Source organism: Salvelinus namaycush, chromosome 34 (genome assembly GCF_016432855.1).
Source record: "Salvelinus namaycush isolate Seneca chromosome 34, SaNama_1.0, whole genome shotgun sequence".
Lineage (NCBI taxonomy): Eukaryota > Metazoa > Chordata > Actinopteri > Salmoniformes > Salmonidae > Salvelinus > Salvelinus namaycush.
In genome coordinates this window covers 29,488,464-29,510,965 of record NC_052340.1, presented here as the reverse complement: position 1 = coordinate 29,510,965, position 22,502 = coordinate 29,488,464, and the positions used below count along the sequence as shown (strand labels likewise).

General features: G+C 45.6%; 1 protein-coding gene across 1 annotated transcript in view; it reads right to left on the bottom strand.

Annotated features, from left to right (window-relative positions):
* Window positions 1-22,219, bottom strand: part of LOC120028475 (chloride channel protein 2-like) — a 63,146-nt gene extending 40,927 nt beyond the window's left edge. Inside the window, exons 1-7 of the mRNA XM_038973680.1 lie at window positions 22,175-22,219; window positions 13,261-13,414; window positions 7,096-7,227; window positions 3,210-3,338; window positions 2,892-3,025; window positions 1,622-1,699; window positions 185-263 (exon numbers count right to left, since the gene is read on the bottom strand). Coding sequence (XP_038829608.1) covers window positions 185-263; window positions 1,622-1,699; window positions 2,892-3,025; window positions 3,210-3,338; window positions 7,096-7,227; window positions 13,261-13,414; window positions 22,175-22,219 — 751 coding nt within the window. The remainder of the gene's footprint in view (window positions 1-184; window positions 264-1,621; window positions 1,700-2,891; window positions 3,026-3,209; window positions 3,339-7,095; window positions 7,228-13,260; window positions 13,415-22,174) is intronic.
* Between the last annotated feature and the right edge of the window lie 283 nt (window positions 22,220-22,502).

Sequence of the window (22,502 nt, the reverse complement as noted above, 5' to 3'; positions counted from 1 at the left end):
AATGAACATCTACCTCTCAGCATAACATCCTCTTGAATAAACCTATTTTTCTCCCCCTGATTTGCTTTGGGGTCTGTGTTATTGAAGAGTAACATCAATTGCTAACAGGGGGGAAGAAGTAAACCTTACAATCTCCGACCCAGCCAGTGTATCAGTCAGTAAGTGTTATGTTGGTGCCACTCACCTCCAATAGGGGCAGCGAAAACACAGCTCACCCCCACAGCACAGGCAACTGACAACAGCTCAATGTTCCTCGACTCATTCTGTAAGCACATAGGGAGAGGTGTGTTTACATTTACAGACACACACACACAGCCTGCGAGGTAGGCTGTTGTCAGGATGGATGTAGGCCTAGTAGTGTGGAAGGAGGCAGACAATGATGCTACATTTTTCTGCACAAGGTCAGGGCTTTTATGAGCAAAAATGGGGAATAAATAAGCACAAAAAGTAGGCTACTACATTATTTACAAAATAATCAACAGGACGAAGAGCAATATCAACTGGATTTAAATCAATAAGTCAGCCAACTGACCTCCCCCAGGGCAGGCCTCAGTAATGACTGATAGCAATTAGCATGCACAGCAGCAAGTATAGCCCAACCTATCACTGTCACAGCTGTTGTGACAGGGGAGAATTGGGATAATGCATTTCACTATGGAATATACAATTTCACACCAACAGGTTGGCATGAACAGTTAAAACATTGCGCTCTCCAACACACCTCTGTTTGCCTGTCACAACAAGGAAATATGAAGAATCCTTCTCCAACTACCAGAACAAATAAAGTAAGCAAGCATTTATATTTCTTTAGCTTTGCAAGAGCGCTAAAGTGTTTATTCCTAAACATGATTACTTTGTAGGTAATATTTGAATGAACAAATGCATGGATGGAAGAGTAATTCATGTGGAATCGCAAACAAAAGCCATAAAATGCGGCATATTCATATACAGTACAGATACAACACAGAGAGGAGGGAGGAAGAGAGAAGGGATGAGGGAAGGAGAGAGGCGAGAGGGAGCCGAGGGAGAGAAGGAAAAGATTAAGGGGAGATGGACGGACGGACGGACGGACGGACAGACAGACAGACAGACAGACAGACAGACAGACAGACAGACAGACAGACAGACAGACAGACAGACAGACAGACAGACAGACAGACGTACAGTATGCAGCAAAGGAGTGGTCAACTCTTGAGGGAACTTGGGGGTTTGGCTCAAAGATTCCCCCAGGACCCCGGCCCTTCAAACACACACACACACACACACACACACACACACACACACACACACACACACACACACACACACACACACACACACACACACACACACACACACACAAAAAACCTACAGTACAGTTCTGTCATTAGGGAGAGAGGAGTCTGTTCGGTGATTTATGGATTTAAGCATCTCAACTACAGTGGAGTTGGTTTGACTGCACGAACAGTGGCTACAGTAGATGATAAATAGATATAGTGATAGTGATGAGATGTACTGTGCTTTAGTTGTGAAGTTAGGGTATGGAAGTGAAATACTGACAGAGGCATGTATAGTGTTGAAAGCTTATTAAGAACATATTGGTAACAATGTGGTAACATGTGTGTGTACAGGTGTAGTTTACCTCATATATTCCTCCAAACAGAGACATGAACTTGCAGAGAAGTGCAGCACCAAGACTAGCAATGTGAACAAACGGACTCTAGAGAGGAAGAGAGAATGACTTGTGAATTATTTCTTAAAACAATTGGTATAAAAAAAAAAAATGGTTACATACTTAAAGAAAACCACATCACACTTAAACTTCAGTTTCACTCACCCCGGAATAAAAACAAGTCACATTGTGCCAAAAGGGTCAATGTAGTCCAGAGGTTTAAAACAGAAACATATCGGAAAGTGTGACACCCTCCAGGAGACTAACCTACTCCTGGTGTTGAGAAGCAACACTTCTCCCCAATACAACTAGTCCCCTTCTCTCTCTCTCCCTCTCCCTCCCTTTCTCCACTTTTTTTTTACTCTCAGAGGAGGAAAGGTGTCCAGTCTTTCTTTCTTTACCTCTGTTTCCCTCCCTGTTTTTACACTCACTCATGACCTCTCTCTCTGTCTCTCTCTCCACTTTTCAAACTCTCTGAAAGGAGGGAGAGGTCTCCAGTCTTTTTCTTTCCAAAATGTATGCACTCAATGCTTACTGTAAGTCACCCTGAATAAGAGCGTCTGATAAATCACTAAAATATCAAATGTAACATGTGTGTACACAAACACCCTCCTCAGTGTGTTCCTACACGTCTCCTCTCCTCCAGTGTATCATCGATTAATCTCAGGTCTTTCAAGATTACAATGATCTAATTTTCTTTCCCTCTTCCACCCCCCGTCTCCTCTCCACCCTCCTTCATCCCCCTCTCCTCCCCACCCTCCTTCATCCCCCTCTCCTCTCCTCTCTCATTCATCCCCCTCTCCTCTCCTCCCTCATTCATCCCCCTCTCCTCTCCACCCTCATTCATCCCCCTCTCCTCTCCACCCTCATTCATCCCCCTCTCCTCTCCTCTCCTTTCCTCCCTCCTTATCCCCCTCCCCTGTCCTCCCTCTCCACTGTGACCAACGGGGTGGCCTGAGTGCAACGTGTGTGGCTGTATGACAGGGACACAGGACACGTGTAACCACAACCACATGCCTGTGTGTGTGTGTGCTTCACCGTGAGAACCACTTGTCCTGTGAATGGAGTGTGTGTCTGCATAACAGTACTGTACTGTCAGCAACAAGTGACAACTACCCACACTCACACAAGCCTGACTGTGAGAAGAGGATGTGTGTGTATGCGTCAGAGGACTGTTGAGAAGAATGTTTACAGAGTGTGTGTGTGTGTGTGTACTGTGTGTAGAGAGTGCGTGTGTAACCTCCTTGCCCAGAGGCATGCCACTGCCCAGGGCAAACGTGAGACCGATGACTTTGGCCACAAAGGTTTTAAAGGTGAGGTATTCTTTCAGCACTACACCCCTCAGAATGGTCTTAATCTCTGGGATACCTGAACCTAGAGGGGGAGGGGGAGAGGGGGTTAGTGTGGGTATGCTATGGTCAGTATGTGTGTGTGTGTGTGTGTGTGTGTGTGTGTGTGTGTGTGTGTGTGTGTGTGTGTGTGTGTGTGTGTGTGTGTGTGTGTGTGTGTGTGTGTGTGTGTGTGTGTGTGTGTATGATTGTGTGAGTGTGTGTCTTACCTACGGCCTGTGGGGCCAGTATCTGTGTGAAGCCAGCTGAGAAGGTGATGAGCACCACAGGGTAGGTGACCCAGGCCAGGTACTGGAGAAACACATTACTCTCCAGGTTCACATACATCCACTTCTGTGCTGTGGACACACACACACACACACACACACACACACACACACACACACACACACACACACACACACACACACACACACACACACACACACACACACACACACACACACACACACACACACACACACACACCAATATCAACTTGATGTCAATCATAAAGTAAAAGTACATCTAAAGTCATGCTTCAACTGAGACGGACAGAAAGATTACTTATGAGTACCTCAACAACAGTAGAACACGCAGGACTCCTCTCCCTAAAAGGACTGCTTTACAGGGAGAGATCAAAAGTGTGTGTGTGCATGTGTGTGTGTGTGTGTGGAGAAAGGGGATAAGAGGATGTGTCTATATGAGTTCTTGCTTCTAGATTACTCTCTCTTCACTTTCTCCACATGCATCAGTCTCCCCCTTGGCACACACACACAATAACGCAGCAATGTGTGTAAATGTCTGTTTGACTGAAGAAACTATGGATTTCTAATGGCAGAAAAAGACACACACACACACCTGCATGCAGCTTAGGGAGACAGCAATTTGCACTGCAGATCATCATGAACACACACACACACCCTGGTTTGACGGGTGTGTGTACGTAAACCACAGTGTCTGAGATTATCTTGAGTGTGGTTTAATGTCTTCTTTAGCTGCATGCAGGAGATGTGTCAGATTCAGCCAAAGGAACAGTGTTTCAAGTTTCAAGATTTATTAGTTGTATGTACAGTTGAAGTCAGAAGTTTACATACACTTCGGTTGGAGTCATTAAAACTAATTTTACAACCACTCCACAAATTTCTTGTTAACAAACTATAGTTTTGGAAAGTCGGTTAGGACATCTACTGTGTGCATGACACAAGTAATTTTTCCAACAATTGTTTACGGACCTATTATTTCACTTATAATTCACTGTATCACAATTCCAGTGGGTCAGAAGTTTACATACACTAAGTTAACCGTGCCTTTAAACAGCTTGGAAAATTCCAGAAAATGACATCATAGCTTTAGATGCTTCTGATAGGCTAATTGACAACATTTGAGTCAATTGGAGGTGTACCTGTGTATTTCTTGGTACCACATTCATCTGTACAAACAATAATACGCAAGTATAAACACCATGGGACCACTCAGGAAGGAGACGCATTCTCTCTCCTAGAGATGAACATACTTTGTTGATAAAAGTGCAAATCAATCCCAGAACAACAGCAAAGGACCTTGTGAAGATGCTGGAGGAAACAGGTACTAAAGTATCTATATCCACAGTAAAACGAGTCCTATATCGACATAATCTGAAAGGCCGCTCAGCAAGGAAGAAGCCACTGCTCCAAAACCGCCATAAAAAAGCCAGACCACGGTTTGCAACTGCACTGTTTGGCCATAATGACCATCGTTATGTTTGGAGGAAAAAGGGGGAGGCTTGCAAGCCGAAGAACACCATCCCAACCGTGATGCCCGGGGGTGCTTTGCTACAGGAGGGACTGGTGCACGTCACAAAATAGATGGCATCATGAGGAGGGGAAATTATGTGGATATATTGAAGCAACATATCAAGACATCAGTCAAGAAGTTAAAGCTTGGTCGCAAATGGGTCTTCCAAATGGACAATGATACCAAGCATACTTCCAAAGTTGTGGCAAAATGGCTTAAGGACAACAAAGTCAAGGTATTGGAGTGGCCATCACAAAGCCCTGACCTCAATCCTATAGAAAATTTGTGGGCAGAACTGAAAAAGCGTGTGCGAGCAAGGAGGCCTACAAACCTGCCTCAGTTACACCAGCTCTGTCAGGAGGAATGGGCCAAAATTCACCCAATTTGCGGAATGCTACCCGAAACGTTTGACCCAATTTAAACCATTTCAAGGCCAAATACTAATTGAGTGTATGTAAACTTCTGACCCACTGGGAATGTGATGAAAGAAATAAAAGCAGAAAAAAATCATTGTCTCTACTATTATTCTGACATTTCACATTCTTCAAATAAAGTGGTGATCCTAACTGACCTAAGACAGGGAATTTTTACTATAATTAAATGTCAGGAATTGTGAAAAACTGAGTTTAAATGTATTTGGCTAAGGTGTATGTAAACTTCCGACTTCAACTGTACATGGTATAAACCGTCCAACGAAATGCAAACTTGCAGTTTCCTTCTCAACAATGCAACAACAATAAGAAATAATAAAAGACAATAATACGAACATAAAGTAAATGGCTCAGTAGAATAAAATAAACATTTTAGCATAAGTATAATACAGGACAGCACAATTTATAGTCCAATATGTACATGTGTTCTGGGGAAGGGGGGGTGGGGAGCAAGTGTTTAAATTGTGCAGTATTTAGCCATCATAATAAGAGTCTGGTAAAAGCAGTGGTGTGTGTGTGTGTGTGTGTGTGTGTGTGTGTGTGTGTGTGTGTGTGTGTGTGTGTGTGTGTGTGTGTGTGTGTGTGTGTGTGTGTGTGTGTGTGTGTGTGTGTGTGTGTCTGTGTGGGTTTGTGCATGAGTGAGTGAGTGCATGTGTGCGAAGGTGCAGAGAATCAGAGCAGGTGGCCAGTCCAATTAAAGTGTTCTGCAGTATGATGGCTTGTAGATAGAAACTGTCAGGGCGCTCTCGATGGTGCAGCGGCAACATTCGAATTTCTTCAGCCGCCTTAGGAAGTTAAAGACACTGTTGACAAGAGTGGTGACAAGTCCTCAGTGATGTGGACGGTGAGGAACTTTAAACTGCTGACTCTCTCTCTCCAGTCCCATTGATGTGAATCAGGGCATGTTCCCTCCTCTGCTTGAACTCCTTGGTTTTGCTGACGTTGAGGGAGAGGTTGTTATCCTGTCACCACAATGCCACTTCACTTACCTAACTGGTTATCAGGCCTACAACTCTGGTGTCGTCACCAAACATTATGATGGAGTTGGTATCGTGCAAAGCCACGCGGTTGTGGGTGAACAGGGAGTACAGCAGAGGGCTGAGGACACACCCCTGGGGGGCCCCTGTGCTAAGAGTCAGTGTGAAGGCGGTGCTGTTACCAATCCTCACACGTCAGGAAGTCCAGGATCCAGTTGCAAAGGGTGGTGTCCAGACCCAGGGCCCTGATCTTGGTGTCGAGCTTGGATGGAACAATAGTGTTGAATACTGAACTGTAGTGTATGAACAGCATTCTTACATAGGTGCTCCTCTTGTCCAGATGTGTTACAGCCGTGTGAATAGCGATGGAAATGGCATCTTCTGTGGATCTGTTGGAGAGGTAGGCAAATTGGAGTGGGTCCAGTGTGCCTGGCATGCTAGCCTTGATGTGGGCCATGACCAGCCTCTCAAAGTATGTGTCCTAATGTGTGTGTGTGTGTGTGTGTGTTCTAGTGCGTGGGTGTAAGCGGAGGTGGTGGGTAGTCCCTGTTGGACAGGTGGTTAGTCATCATGTATCCAGTTGTAAAAGCTGTACAGCTCGTTTGTGTCAAGATAGAAGACTTCAACCTTGACAAGATATACACACAAAAGATACATTCAAACCTAATGGGAGAACACTGACAATGTGCTTACACACACCATGGGGTCTAAGTAGTCTGTGCACCATTTGGCTTCCCCGCATCCTCTCCCGACAACCCTCTCTCCTCCTCCCTCCCTCTCTCTCTCCTCTCTTTTCCCTCCCTCCCTCACCTTGTAGACAGGTTGCGATAGTGAAGTCGATGACCCAGCTGACTAGAGCCATCAGTAGACCAAGGAGTCTACCTCTCTTTCCCTTCCTAACTCCCTCCTTCCCAACTCCCTCCCTCTCTTACATTGTAGACAGATGCCGATACCGAAGTCGACCAGCCAGCTGAGCAGAGCCATGAATAGACCCAGGAGGATGAGGAAGATCCAGTCTTCACCAACACAAGAGATGAGGAACTTCTGACAGCGCACCGTACAGACTGGAGGGAAGAGAGATACAGGTGCACACTGTTAGACGACAACAACAACACTTACTAGAACAGTACCAGTGAGTCAAGTCAGTCAGAACTACAATACAAACAAACCAACACATCTTACAGACTGAGGAGAGAAGTGTAGCATTGTTAAAACTACATTACCCACCTTGGAGTCAAGACCACCCATACCCACCATACAATGTAACACCCTCACCATGTTTTACTAAGTTAACTTTTGCACAGACTAGTATCATTTAACACAGTGATGTTCTGCTCTGTCTCCCGTCCTCTCCTCTAACTCCCCCTCCCCTCCCCTACACACACACACACACACACACACACACACACACACACACACACACACACACACACACACACACACACACACACACACACACACACACACACACACACACACACACACGCACACACACACACACACTGACTCTACCAGTTCTTCCCCTACTTCCCTCCACTGTCGTAACATTATTCCTGCTCCCCAGTCATCTTATTCAGTCTTCTCCCATCTCACCAATGTACTAAACCACACTAATGCTACTTTACCACAGTACAAGATTCTTTCTTTTCCTCATCTAAAGCATTACTACTCTCCCCATTTCTGTCTCTACACTTTCCTCCTCCTCTATAGTACGGCCTGTGTGTGCTATTGTATAGGGCAACAGGTTGTAATGTTGATGACATGGATAGGGGTGTACAGTCATGGCCAAAAGTTTTGAGAATGACACAAATATTAATTTTCACAAAGTCTGCTGCCTCAATTTGTATGATGGCAATTTGCATATACTGCAGAATGTTATGAAGAGTGATCAGATGAATTGCAATTAATTGCAAAGTCCCTCTTTGCCATGCAAATGAACTGAATCCCCCAAAAACATTTCCACTGCATTTCAGCCCTGCCACAAAAGGACCAGCTGACATCATGTCAGTGATTCTCTCGTTAACACAGGTGTGAGTGTTGACGAGGACAATGCTGGAGATCACTCTGTCATGCTTATTGAGTTCGAATAACAGACTGGAAGCTTCAAAAGGAGGGTGGTGCTTGGAATCATTGTTCTTCCTCTGTCAACCATGGTTACCTGCAAGGAAACACGTGCCGTCATCATTGCTTTGCACAAAAATGGCTTCACAGGCAAGGATATTGCTGCCAGTAAGATTGCACCTAAATCAACCATTTATCGGATCATCAAGAACTTCAAGGAGAGCGGTTCAATTGTTGTGAAGAAGGCTTCAGGGTGCCCGAGAAATTCCAGCAAGCGCCAGGACAGTCTCCTAAAGTTGAGGCACCACCAGTACAGAGCTTGCTCAGGAATGGCAGCAGACAGGTGTGAGTTCATCTGCACTCACAGTGAGGCGAAGACTTTTGGAGGATGGCCTGGTGTCAAGAAGGGCAGCAAAGAAGCCACTTCTCTCCAGGAAAAACATCAGGGACAGACTGATATTCTGCAAACGGTACAGGGATTAGACTGCTGAGGACTGGGGTAAAGTCATTTTCTCTGATGAATCCCCTTTCCGATTGTTTGGGGCATCCGGAAAAAAGCTTGTCCGGAGAAGACAAGGTGAGCTCTACCATCAGTCCTGTGTCATTCCAACAGTAAAGCATCCTGAGACCATTCATGTGTGGGGTTGCTTCTCAGCCAAGGGAGTGGGCTCACTCACAATTTTGCCTAAGAACACAGCCATGAATAAAGAATGGTACCAACACATCCTCCGAGAGCAACTTGGAACAGTTGAACGGTTTTCCTCCAACACATTGGTGCGGTTGGCTTCTGGGATAAGCGGGTGTTAAGAAGCGCGGTTTGGCGGGTCATGTTTCGGAGAACGCATGACTCGTCCTTCGCCTCCCGAGCTCGTTGGGGAGTTGCAGCAATGAGACTAGATCAGAATTCGGGATAAATAAGACTGACTTTGAGTGTCCCTGTGTCGAACTTCCACAACATATCCCTTTGAGCATGGTGAAGTTATTAATTACACTTTGGGTGGTGTATCAATACACCCAGTCCCCTCCTAACTCAGTTGCCAGAAAGGAAGGAGATGGTGTAGGGGTTTCATCATGAGACCAATGGTGACTTTAAAACAGTTACAGGGTTTAATGGCTGTGATAGGAGAAAACTGAGGCTGGATCAACAACACTGTAGTTACTCCACAATACTAACCTAATTGACAGAGTGAAATTAAAGAAGCCTGCACAGATAAAAAAAAATATTCTAAGGCACTGCAACAAGACACTAAAGTAATACTGAAAAAAATGTGGCAAAGCAATTCACTTTTTGTCCTGTAAGTGAAACTCACAGAAAACAATAAAGCGCAAAACGAAACGTGACGCTAATGTAGTGCTCGCAGGCAACTATACATAGACAAGATCCCACAAAGCACAAAGGGGAAACGGCTGCCTAAATATGATCCCCAATCAGAGACAATGATAAACAGCTGCCTCTGATTGGGAAACATACCAGGCCAACATAGAAATATAATCACCTAGATGACCCACCCTAATCACACCCCGACCTAACCAACATAGAGAATAAAAAGCTCTCTATGGTCAGGGCGTGACACTGGGACTGGGCACTGGGAGATGAATTCACTCTTCAGCAGGACAATAACCTAAAACATGAGGCCAAATCTACAATGGAGTTGATTACCAAGAAGAAGGTGAATGTTCCTTAGTGGCTGAGTTACAGTTTTGACTTAAATCTGCTTGAAAATCTATGGCAGGACCTGAAAATAGTTGTCTAGCAATGATCAACAACCAATTTCACAGAACTTGAATCATTTTGAAAAGAATAATGGGAAAACGCTTCTACTAAGCTAACATATGTATTTTTTTAAAGATGGTTATGCCAACGATGATTTAGCTATTTGATTTTGAGGACCCCTTTAGGTATAAGAAAAAATAATAATTTGATGAAACATTGAATTTGGCCTACTATTAGCACATACAAATAACAGATTCATACATGGAAAAACAGATAGTCCAAAAATAACTCAAAAGAAAGTTTGTTTTAAAATGTCTGTCCTATATCTGAAAGACATAAGAAAGATCAGGATTTTTAAATATTTTTTTACCCATATTTAACAACCCAAAAATTTGCCCTAAACTACTTCTATATACATTTTCGTTCCTTTTTTAAACTGGTACAGGGCTACCTTCAGACGAGTCTCGTGAGGCTTGTGTGCATCCTAGAGCAAAACATCTACTGACATGTACGTGTTTGTGAGAGTCTCACCTTTCCACAGAGGGGTCATATTAGTGTGTAGCCCAAACTGTTTGGTCGCTACAGACTGAAGTTGGCAGATCGGCGGTACTGACTTCGGCGGTACAGACTTGTGACGCTTGTGGGAGCAAAACGGAGAACACCATCGTGTTCATGAGAGTCTCATCTTTCCATAGAGTGGTGTACAGTGCCTTCAGAAAGTATTCAGACCCCTTAACTTTTTCCACATTTTGTTAGGTTACAGCCTTACTCTAAAATGGATAAAATAAAGAAAAAATATCTCAACAATCTACACAATAACACATAATGACAAAGCAAAAACAGTGTTTTATAATTTTTAGCAGATTAAAATAAAAAATGAAATATTACATGTACATAATTATTCAGACCCTTTTTACACATTACTTTGTTGAAGCACCTTTGACAGCGATTACAGCCTCGAGTGGTCTTGTGTATGACACTACAAGCTTGGTGTAACGAGTGCGCTGAGAGTCGGGAAGCAAGTACAGGGAGTGTTTTAATAAATAAACAAAACAATAAACACGAAACACAAACAACGCACCAACATGAAACAGAGTCAATAACACCTGAGGAAAGAACCAAAGGGGAGTGACAGATATAGGGAAGATAATCAAGGAGGTGATGGAGTCCAGGTGAGTGTTATGAGGCGCTGGTGCGCTTGACGATGGTGACAGGTGTGCGGGATAATCAGCAGCCTGATGACATAGAGGCCAGAGAGGGAGTATACATGACACTTGGCACACCTATATTTGGGGGTTTCTCCCATTCTTCTCTGCAGATCCTCTCAAGCTCTGTCAGGTTGGATGGGGAGCGTCGCTGCACAGTTCTTTCAGGTCTCTCCTGAGATGTTCGATCGGGTTCAAGTGTGGGCTCTAGCTGGGCCACTCAAGGACATCCAGAGACTTGTCCCGAATTCACTCCTGCGTTGTCTTGGCTGTGTGCTTAGGGTCGTTGTTCTGTTGGAAGGTGAACCTATGCCCCAGTCTGAGGTCCTGAGTGCTCTGGAGCAGGTTTTCATCAAGGATCTCACAGAACTGTGCTCTGTTAATCTTTTCAGCAGTTCCTGCCGCTGAAAAACATCCCCACAGCATGATGCTGCCACCACCATACTTCACCGTAGGGATGGTGCAAGGTTTCCTCCAGACGTGATGCTTGGCATTCAGGCCAAAGAGTTCAATCTTTGTTTCATCAGACCAGAGAATCTTGTTTCTCATGGTCTGAGAGTCTTTAGGTTTCTTTTGCCAAACTCTAAGCAGGCTGTCATGTGATTTTTACTGAGGAGTGGCTTCCGTCTGGTCACTACCATAAAGGCCTGATTGGTGGAGTGCTGCAGAGATGGTTGTCCTTCTGAAAGTTTCTCCCATCTCCACAGAGGAACTCTTGAGCTCTTTCAGAGTGACCATCGGGTTCTTGGTCACCTCCCTGACCAAGACCCTTCTCCCCCGATTGCTCAGTTTGGCCGGGCGGCCAGCTCTAGGAAGAGCCTTGGTGGTTACACACTTCTTCCATTTAAGAATGATGGAGGCCACTGTGTTCTTGGGGACCTTCAATGCTGCATACATTTTTTGGGTACCCTTCCCCAGATCTGTGTCTCGACACAATACTGTCTTCGAGCTCTACGGACAATTCCTTCGACCTCATGGCTTAGTTGTTGCTCTAACATGCACTGTCAACTGTGGGACCTTATATAGACAGGTATGTGCCTTTCCAAATCATGTCCAATCAGTTGAATTTACCACAGGTGGTTAAGTTGTATAAACATGTCACGGATGATCAATGGAAACAGGAAGCACCTGCGCTCAATTTCAAGTCTCATAGCAAAGGGTCTGAATACTTATGTAAATAAGGTATTTTGTTTTTCATTTTTAATACATTTGCAAAAATGTCTAAAAACCTGTTTTCGCTTTGCCATTATGGGTCTAAATACTGAGTGGTTAAGGTTAGGGCTATGGTTGTTTCCATCAACTACACTATCATCAAGTATTCTCAGGCTTGCTAGAGCAATGTGAACTGCAGTGGAGCTGTGGTCTGAGCAGTGTGCTCTGACTCCGCCAATCACAACTTCGCGCCAACTGCTGGGAAATTATTCTTGGGGGTTGCACCATTCTTGACACACACAGCAAACTGTTGAGCGTGAAAACCCCAGCAACTTTGCAGTTCTTGACACACATTGGTGCGCCTGGCACCTACTACCATTCAAAGGCAGTAAAATATTTTGTCTTGCCAATTCACCATTTGATTGGCACATATACACAATCCATGTCTCAATTGTATCAAGGCTTAAAAATCCTTCTTTAGCCTGATTGAAGTGGATTGAACAGGTGACATCAATAAGAGATCATAGCTTCCACCTGGATACACCTGGTCAGTCTATGTCAAGGAAAGAGCAGGTGTTCATAATATTTTGTACACTCGCAGTCTATTTCTAGTTAACAGGCTATTCAGTCTACCAAAAACAAACATATTAATCATTATTATCACCATCAACAGTAAATAGCATGATGTGGCTCACACACCACAAACACTGTACTAGCAAATAAACATCAACACACACACACACTGACTGCACAAACACTCAAAAACTCTCCCTCCCAAATCCCTCCTTCAATACACTCCAGTTTATTTATGTTAGTAACAATGTAACTACATGGTATCTGGCAAAGTTTATGTGAAGTGAGACTTGTTTCACAGTAACAAAGAGAGACAGAGAGAGACCTGGTCAGAGAATATGGTCTGGTTACAGTATGTCCAGCTTGAGTGGTCAGTATTGGTCAGTACTCACTGCGACACTTGGCGCAGCAGCCCTTGTCATTCTCCAGGAGTTCCAGGGAGTGTGAGCGTTCTGTGACCGAGGGCCTCCGCACCTCCTCCTCCCTCAGGCGAGCTGCCTCTTCTTTAGCATACGCCCCCAACTCCTGTGTGTAGCGACCATACATCTGGAAGAACACACAGAAAGGGTTAAGGGAGAGCAGTAGGTAACACACACACATACACATATACAAAACATGCCATGTACTTACAGCAAGGACTGGGTATCACACTAGACAACCCTACCTACTACAACACTAGTTTACTTACACATACTGTGGAGGACATTTCTAGACATCTTGTTGAATGAATGGGTCCCACCGGCACATTGCAATGACAGTCTAAGTATGGTCTATGTATATGGTCCATGTATAGGACTGTATCAGCCAGAACAACTGATCCTATCTACAGTGTATAGGACTGTATCAGCCAGAACAACAGGTAGGATATATGAGAGAGGGGGAGGAAGAGTAGTGATGGGGGGGAATCGATAAAGTTACATACCGGAATATAATTTTTTACGAAATATAATATTGCAATATTATTTTTGCACTAGTTAGCTGTACCTGCACCAAAACTCCAGTATTTTTCCTTCATAGCTTGTTCTCCATCTTCTTTTTAAATAGGTAGCCAATTTGTTTTCTGCACTTTTATTTCCATGACTGATCAAAACTCGTTTTGTCATGGCTCTCTCTTGTCCCTCTGCAGCAGATATATGATGAGCAATATGTTTGTGCCTTTTACTAAGGAGTGGCTTCCGTCTAGCCACTCTACCATAAAGGCCTGATTGGTGGAGTGCTGCAGAGATGGTTGTCCTTCTGGAACAGGTATTCCCAAACTGGGGTAGCAATGCCGTCGGGGGTAAGCCAAATAAAAATGTGATTCACATTTTCAAACAGTACATTTATATTTTCCAATGGGGCTGTACATTTGGGTGAGATGTTTTTTTCTCGCATGAGTAGCCTCGTTTCACTGCCAAAATTAAAATTAAACCGTCTAATGTTCAGCGAAATAACAACACAATGTCAAATACAGGTAGCCTAGTCAAATAATTAACATCCAATCACATTAACTGTTACTCTCTCGTTGGAAACCTTCACTCTTGCACAGACATTTAGAAACGAAACTTGACAATTTGAAAAATAAGCCACAGAGTTTTTGGAGCGAGAATAAAGACGGCTTCGAGTAGTAAGACACGTATAAAAGCCACAGATATCATTAATAAGAAGGGTCTAGAAGCGTCTTATATGGTGAGCAACCGAGTGGCTAAGACAGTGTCACGTGTGCTCCCTATCCGGCCTCTAGGTCACCACTCCCAGCACACACGTTACAGACAGGTAAGCCCCATACTATTGTGGAGGACTTAACTCTTCCTGCTGCCGTGGATATGACTGGGACAATGCTGGGGGAAAAGGACAAAAAACTATACAGACAATGCCTTCATCAAACAACACTGTTTCACTACGCATCAGTGACATGGCAGGAGATGTTTTGAAACAATTACTGCTTCGCATACAAGCCAGTGAATTATATATGTTACAGCTTGATGAGTCAACAGACGTGGCAGGCCTGGCACATCTCTTGGTATATGTCCGTTACGTTTATGGGGTGTCAATTAAGGAAGACATCCTCTTCTGCAAACCACTGGAAACCAGGACAACATTTGACAATTTGAAAAATATTATATATTATTTTATAATTTTTAAAGTAATGGACTTTGGTGGTCAAGGTGTGTTGGTATCTGTACTGACAGAGCAAAAGCCACGATAGGGAGACATAGTGGAGTGGTAATGCGCATGCAAGCAGTTGCTCCCAACGCCACTTGGGTACACTGCAGCATCCACCGAGGGGCTCTTGCTGCCAAGGGAATGCCTGACAGCTTGAAAAACATTTTGGACAATACAGTGAAAATGGTTAAATTTGTTAGAGCAAGGCCCTTGAACTCTCGTGTATTTTCTGTATTATGCAATGATATGGGCAGCGACCATATAACGCTTTTAAAACATACAGAAGTGCACTGGTTATCAAGGGGCAAAGTATTGACACGTTTTTTAAAATTGAGAGACGAGCTTAAAGTTTTCTTTACTGACCATAATTTTCACTTGTCTGACCGCTTGCATGATGATTCGTTTCTCACACGACTGGCCTATCTGACTTGCCTAGTTAAATAAAGGTTAAATAAAAAAATAAAAAATGTGGGTGATGTTTTTTCTCGCCTGAATGATCTGAATCTAGGATTATAGGGACTCTCTGCAACTATATTCAATGTGTGGGACAAAATTGAGGTTATGGTTAAGAAGTTGGAGCTCTTTTCTGTCTGCATTAACGAGGACCACACACAGGTCTTTCCATCATTGTATGATTTTTGTGTGCAAATGAACTCAAGCTTACGGACAACGTCAAATGTGATATAGCGAAGCACCTGAGTGAGCTGGGTGCACATTTACACAGGTACTTTCCCGAAACGGACGACACAAACAACTGGATTCATTCTCCTTTTCATGCACTGCCTCCAGCCCACTTACCAATATCTGAACAAGAGAGCTTCATCAAAATTGCAACAAGCGGTTCTGTGAAAATGTAATTTAATCAGAAGCCACTGCCAGATATCTGGATACGGCTGCGCTCAGTTTCTTGCCTTGGCAAATCGCGCTGTTAAGACACTGATGCCCTTTGCAACCACGTACCTATGTGAGAGTGGATTCTCGGCCCTCACTAGCATGAAAACTAAAAACAGGCACAGATTGTGTGTGGAAAATGATTTAAGACTGAAACTTACTCCAATACAAGCCAACATTGCAGAGTTATGTGCATCCTTTCAAGCACACCCTTCTCATTAACCTGTGGTGAGTTATTCACCATTTTTTATGAACAAATAAGGTATTATATGTAAAATGGCTAAATAAAGAGACATTTTTTTATTTATTATTATTATTATTTGTGCCCTGGTCCTCTAAGAGCTCTTTGTCACTTCCCACAAGCTGGGTTATGACAAAAAACACACACTCATTCTTATGTTTAATAAATGTATTGTATAGTGTGTGTGTGTGGCAGGCTTACAATGATGGCAAAAAACAACATTTGAGAGTGCACTGACCCTGGTGCTAGAGGGGGTAGGCAGCTGGAAGTTTGGGAACCACTGTTCTGGAAGATTCTCTTATCACAGAGGAACTCTGGAGCTCTGTCAGAGTGACCCTCAAGTTCTTGGTCACCTCCCTGACCAAGGCCCTTCTTTCTCGATTGCTCAGTTTGGCCGGGCGGCCAGCTCTAGCAAGAGTATTGGTGGTTCCAAACCTCTTCCATTTAAGAATGATGGAAGCCACTGGGTTCTTGGGGACCTTCAATGCTGCAGAAAGTGCTTGGTACACCTCCCCAGATCTGTGCCTCGACACAATACCGTCTCTGAGCTCTACAGACAATTCCTTCGACCTCATGGCTTGGTTTTTGCTCTGACATGCACTGTCAACTGTGAGACCTTATATAGACAGGTTTGTGCCTTTCCAAATCATGTCCAATTAATTGAATTTACCACAGGAAGACTCCAATCAAGTTGTAGAAACATCTCAAGGATGATCAGTGGAAACAGGATGCACCTGAGCTCAATTTCGAGTCTCATAGCAAAGGGTCTCAATACTTATGTAAATCAGATATTTTTTTTTTTATACATTTGCGAAAAACATGTTTTCGCTTTGCCATTATGGGGTATTGTGTGTAGATTGATTAGTATTTTTTTTAATCCATTTTAGAATAAAGCGCAACAAAATGTGGAAAATGTCAACGGGTCTGTGTAACGTCCTGACCAGAGTTCTTATGTGTTTTGCTTGTTTAGTGTTGGTCAGGACGTGAGCTGGGTGGGAATTCTATGTTGTGTGTCTAGTTCGTCTGTTTCTATGTTCAGCCTGATATGGTTCTCAATCAGAGACAGCTGTCAATCGTTGTCCCTGATTGAGAATCATATATAGGTGGCTTGTTTTGTGTTGGGGATTGTGGGTGGTTGTTTCCTGTCTCTGTGTGTGTGTTCTGCACCAGATAGGACTGTGACGGTATGTTCTTTTGTTATTTTGTATAGTGTTTTTGTTTTGTCTAATTAAATATTCATTATGTCAAATTACCACGCTGCACATTGGTCCTCTGATCCTTCTCGCCTCTCCTCGTCTGAGGAGGAGGACGAAGTAGACTGCCGTTACAGAACCACCCACCAAACCCGGATCAAGCAGCGTGAGAACGGGCAGCAGCGACAGCAGCAGCGGTACCAGGAGGAATGGTCATGGGAGCAAATATTGAACGGAGAAGGACCCTGGGCTAAGGTTGGAGAATATCGCCGCTCTCGGGAAGAGATGGAGGCAGCTAAAGCCCAGGAGCGGTGGTATGAGGAGGCAGCACGGAAGCGTGGCTGGAAGCCCGTGAAGAAACCCCAAAAATGTCTTGGGGGGGGGCTAAAGGGTAGTGTGGCGAAGGTAGGTAGGAAACCTGCGCCCACTTCCCATGCTTACCGTGGAGAGCGGGAGTACGGGCAGACACCGTGTTATGCGGAAGAGCGCACGGTGTCTCCTGTACGGGTGCATAGCCCGGTGCGGGTTATTCCACCTCCCCGCACTGGGCGGGCTAGAGTGAGCATTGAGCCAAGTGCCATGAAGCCGGCTCTACATATCTGGCCTCCAGTACGTCTCCTCGGGCCGGTGTACATGGCACCAGCCTTACGCATGGTGTCCCCAGTTCGCCAACACAGCCCAGTGCGGGTTATTCCACCTCCCCGCACTGGACGGGCTACGGGGAGCATGCAACCAGGTAAGGTTGGGCAGGCTCAGTGCTCAAGGGAGCCAGTACGCCTGCACGGTCCGGTATATCCGGCGCTACCTTCCCGCTCCAGCCCAGTACCACCAGTGCCTACACCACGCACCAGGCTTCCAGTGCGTCTCCAGAGCCCTGTTCCTCCTCCACGCACTCTCCCTGTGGTGCGTGTCTCCAGCCCAGTACCTCCAGTTCCGGCACCACGCACCAAGCCTCCTGTGCGTCTCCAGAGCACTGTACGCACTGTTCCTTCTCCCCGCACTCGCCCTGAGGTGCGTGCCCTCAGCCCGGTACCACCAGTGCCGGTACCACGCACCAGGCCTATAGTGCGCATCGAGAGTCCAGTGTGCCCTGTTCCTGCTCCCCGCACTAGCCTTGAGGTGCGTGTCTCCAGTCCGGTACCACCAGTTCCGGCACCACGCACCAGGCCTACTGTGCGCCTCAGCAGGTCAGAGTCGGCCGTCTGCCCAACGCCGCCTGCACTGCTCGTCTGTCCAGCGCCGTCTGAGCTGCCTGCCTGCCCAGCGCCGTCTGAACTGCCTGCACTGCTCGTCTGCTCAACGCCGCCTGCACTGCTCGTCTGTCCAGCGCCGTCTGAGCTGCCTGCCTGCCCAGCGCCGTCTGAACTGCCTGCACTGCTCGTCTGCTCAACGCCGTCTGAGCTGCCTGCCTGCCCAGCGCCGTCTGAACTGCCTGCACTGCCCAGCGCCGTCTGAACTGCCTGCACTGCCTGCCTGCCCAGCGCCGTCTGAGCTGCCTGCCTGCCCAGCACCATCTGAGCCATCCGTCTGCCCAGCGCCGTCTGAGCCATCCGTCTGCCCAGCGCCGTCTGAGCCATCCGTCTGCCCAGCGCCGTCTGAGCCATCCGTCTGCCCAGCGCCGTCTGAGCCATCCGTCTGCCCAGCGCCGTCTGAGCCATCCGTCTGCCCAGCGCCATCTGAGCCATCCGTCTGCCCAGCGCCATCTGAGCCATCCGTCTGCCACGAGCCATTAGAGCCGCCCGTCTGTCCCGAGCCATTAGAGCCGTCCGTCAGTCAGGAGCCGCTAGAGCCGTCCGTCAGTCAGGAGCTGCCAGAGCCGCCAGCCAGTCAGGAGCTGCCAGAGCCGCCAGCCAGTCAGGAGCTGCCAGAGCCGCCAGCCAGTCAGGAGCTGCCAGAGCCGCCAGCCAGTCAGGAGCTGCCAGAGACGCCAGCCAGTCAGGAGCTGCCAGAGCCGCCAGCCAGTCAGGAGCTGCCAGAGCCGCCAGACAGTCAGGAGCTGCCAGAGCCGCCAGACAGTCAGGAGCTGCCAGAGCTGCCCTCCAGTCAGGAGCTGCCCTCCAGTCATGAGCTGCCCTCCAGTCATGAGCTGCCCTCCAGTCATGAGCTGCCCTCCAATCATGAGCTGCCCTCCAGTCATGAGCTGCCCTCCAGTCATGAGCTGCCCTCCAGTCATGAGCTGCCCTCCAGTCATGAGCTGCCACCCAGTCATGAGCTACCACCCAGTCATGAGCTGCCACCCAGTCATGAGCTGCCACCCAGTCATGAGCTGCCACCCAGTCCGGAGCTGCCACCCAGTCCGGAGCTGCCATTCAGTCCGGAGCTGCCATTCGTCCTGAGCTGCCTCTCTGTCCTGAGCTACCTCTCTGTCCTGAGCTACCTCTCTGTCCTGAGCTACCTCTCTGTCCTGAGCTACCTCTCTGTCCTGAGCTACCTCCTAAATCATGTGGGGGCCTTGGGGAGGATTCTTAGGCCAAGGTCGTGGGCGAGGGTCGCCACTCAAAGGACGCTAAGGAGGGGGACAAAGACAGTGGTGGAGTGGTGTCCTCGTCCACCGCCGGAGCCGCCACCGCGGACAGATGCCCACCCAGACCCTCCCCTTGAGTTTTAGGGGTGCGTTCGGAGTCCGCACCTCAGGGGGGGGGGGTACTGTAACGTCCTGACCAGAGTTCTTATGTGTTTTGCTTGTTTAGTGTTGGTCAGGACGTGAGCTGGGTGGGAATTCTATGTTGTGTGTCTAGTTCGTCTGTTTCTATGTTCAGCCTGATATGGTTCTCAATCAGAGACAGCTGTCAATCGTTGTCCCTGATTGAGAATCATATATAGGTGGCTTGTTTTGTGTTGGGGATTGTGGGTGGTTGTTTCCTGTCTCTGTGTTTGTGTTCTGCACCAGATAGGACTGTGACGGTATGTTCTTTTGTTATTTTGTATAGTGTTTTTGTTTTGTCTAATTAAATATTCATTATGTCAAATTACCACGCTGCACATTGGTCCTCTGATCCTTCTCGCCTCTCCTCGTCTGAGGAGGAGGACGAAGTAGACTGCCGTTACAGTCTGAATATTTTCAAAAGCACATTTATTGATGTATAATGTTAAATTATTATATGAAGTTGCCAAACTTTTAAAGAAATAGCATTTAAATCTTCATACATCATTAGATTACCTTCAGAATGCACTGTATAGGCTACATCATATACTTATAATCAAGTATGATGATGATAATAATATTAATCATAATAATAATAATCATAATTGTAATAATAATAAATAATCATGCTTAATGTTCCACAAAAATGCCTAAAGAATGTTTTAATACATTTAATTTGCATGAATAATTTAAGTTTATCATAAAAATATGGAAATGACTCATATAATCTCTAATTTATCCTTCTTTACAATAAAGAATTAAGTGTCCCACTTTGCCAATCATAGTGTCCCAATTTACCAGTATGGACTGCAAAAGATGTGGCCTCAGGACAATTTGTGTTTGAAGAAGAGTCATCCATTCTGTGTTAAATATTTCTTTAGTTTTCTTTTGGATAGTGTAGTAGAGTTCTTAAGAAATTTTGAACGGTATCATGTTGGGGGTTATGACAATGCGAAGATTCTGTAAGGTGTTCTGGTGTTGTGCCGAAAATCTCCCCCCTGCCAGAATCCCCCCCTTCGCGTGAACGGGCACACACTCAATTCTTAATTGCTGCGACTTGCTTGCTAGTAGAGAGTTCTGCTCTTCACTGAGTCAAATACTTTCTGTGGCACACACTACTGGTCAACATGAGCTACCAAAATGATAATGAAGTGTGCCAGGCCTTGCAGTCCCAAGATAGGGGTGGGGCAAGAAAATGGCCTAGCCGAACCCCCCCACCCCCCCTCCTTCTAATTTCCTTAATTTTGTCACTAGAGTCAAATACTTTCTGTGGCACACATCAGAGCCAAATACTTTCTATAGAACAAACATCACGTCAGGATAGGCAAACGAAATTAATACTTCATGTATGTGTGTTAAACATAGAGGGAGTAAAATGTTGGCAAGCAATAAACATTTCAGAACAACTACTAGTCGAATAAGACATGGGAGAGATGACGAATTTTGGCAAAGAGATTTATTTATAGACTAATACACTTTAAACAAATAGCCAAACCGAAAACTGCAGACATTGCTTGTGCCTCCCCCGCGATTCAAACCAGCAGAATTTTTTTTAAATATGAAACGCAGTCTGACGTGATCATTGACAGCTGCCTTGAAGGACACAAATAAAAATGCTTTCTTCTACTAAGATCAGTGAAATGTGGGCTAAACTGACAACGGAGTGAAGAGCAGAACTCTCTACTAGCAAGCAAGTCGCAGCAATTAAGAATTGAGTGTGTGCCCGTTCACGCGAAGGGGGGGATTCTGGCAGGGGGGAAATTTTCGGCACAACACCTGTTAGCACATTTTCAGAAAGTGTCCCACTTTACTGTACCTTATGTACATTGTGAAAAATGTAACGACCTTAGACCCATTTAATGCTGTGTTCTAAAATCGGCCTACCCCTTTTAATTGTATTTTTTAAATCTGTGAGAGAGAAATCATAAACCTCTCATAAGTATGTTGTGACCTCTCATTTTACCAAACGTAAGCACCAGCCCAGGTGCGAGTCCAAAACTTTGAAGCCGTTCTCGAAGTAAAGACAGTGAACGACACTGGCTCAAGTAGATGTAACGGACAACACACACCGATTTCACTGTGTAACGAAGTGACATTGAAGTGGCAACAACTTAGCTGATGAACGCTCAACTGGTCTTGTATATCGAGAGAACGGAGAAAAGCCTTCCTCAGCTAGCAACAAGTTAACTTACCAACGTTTGTTCATAATGGAGCCCCCGCTGATCGTCGCTGGCCATGGCTGCGCTGTGTGGCTCGCGCTACCGGCAGAGGGACGCGAGAGATGAGGATGAGGATGAGGAATTATTTTGAGGTAGGAGTGAGACACCAAAGCACTCTCTTGTTTGCTAGTGACTAGAACACTACGCTGATTAAAGTGTCGTGAAGCTGATGACGTTCACGAGATGAACTCAAAAGTGCTGCATAACAAAGTTCCTTCATTTTATATCCCCAAATCTCTTCAATCCAGAGGCGGGACTTGTGCAATAGTGTGTAGTGCTTTAGGTGCGGGAGCGTCCAAAA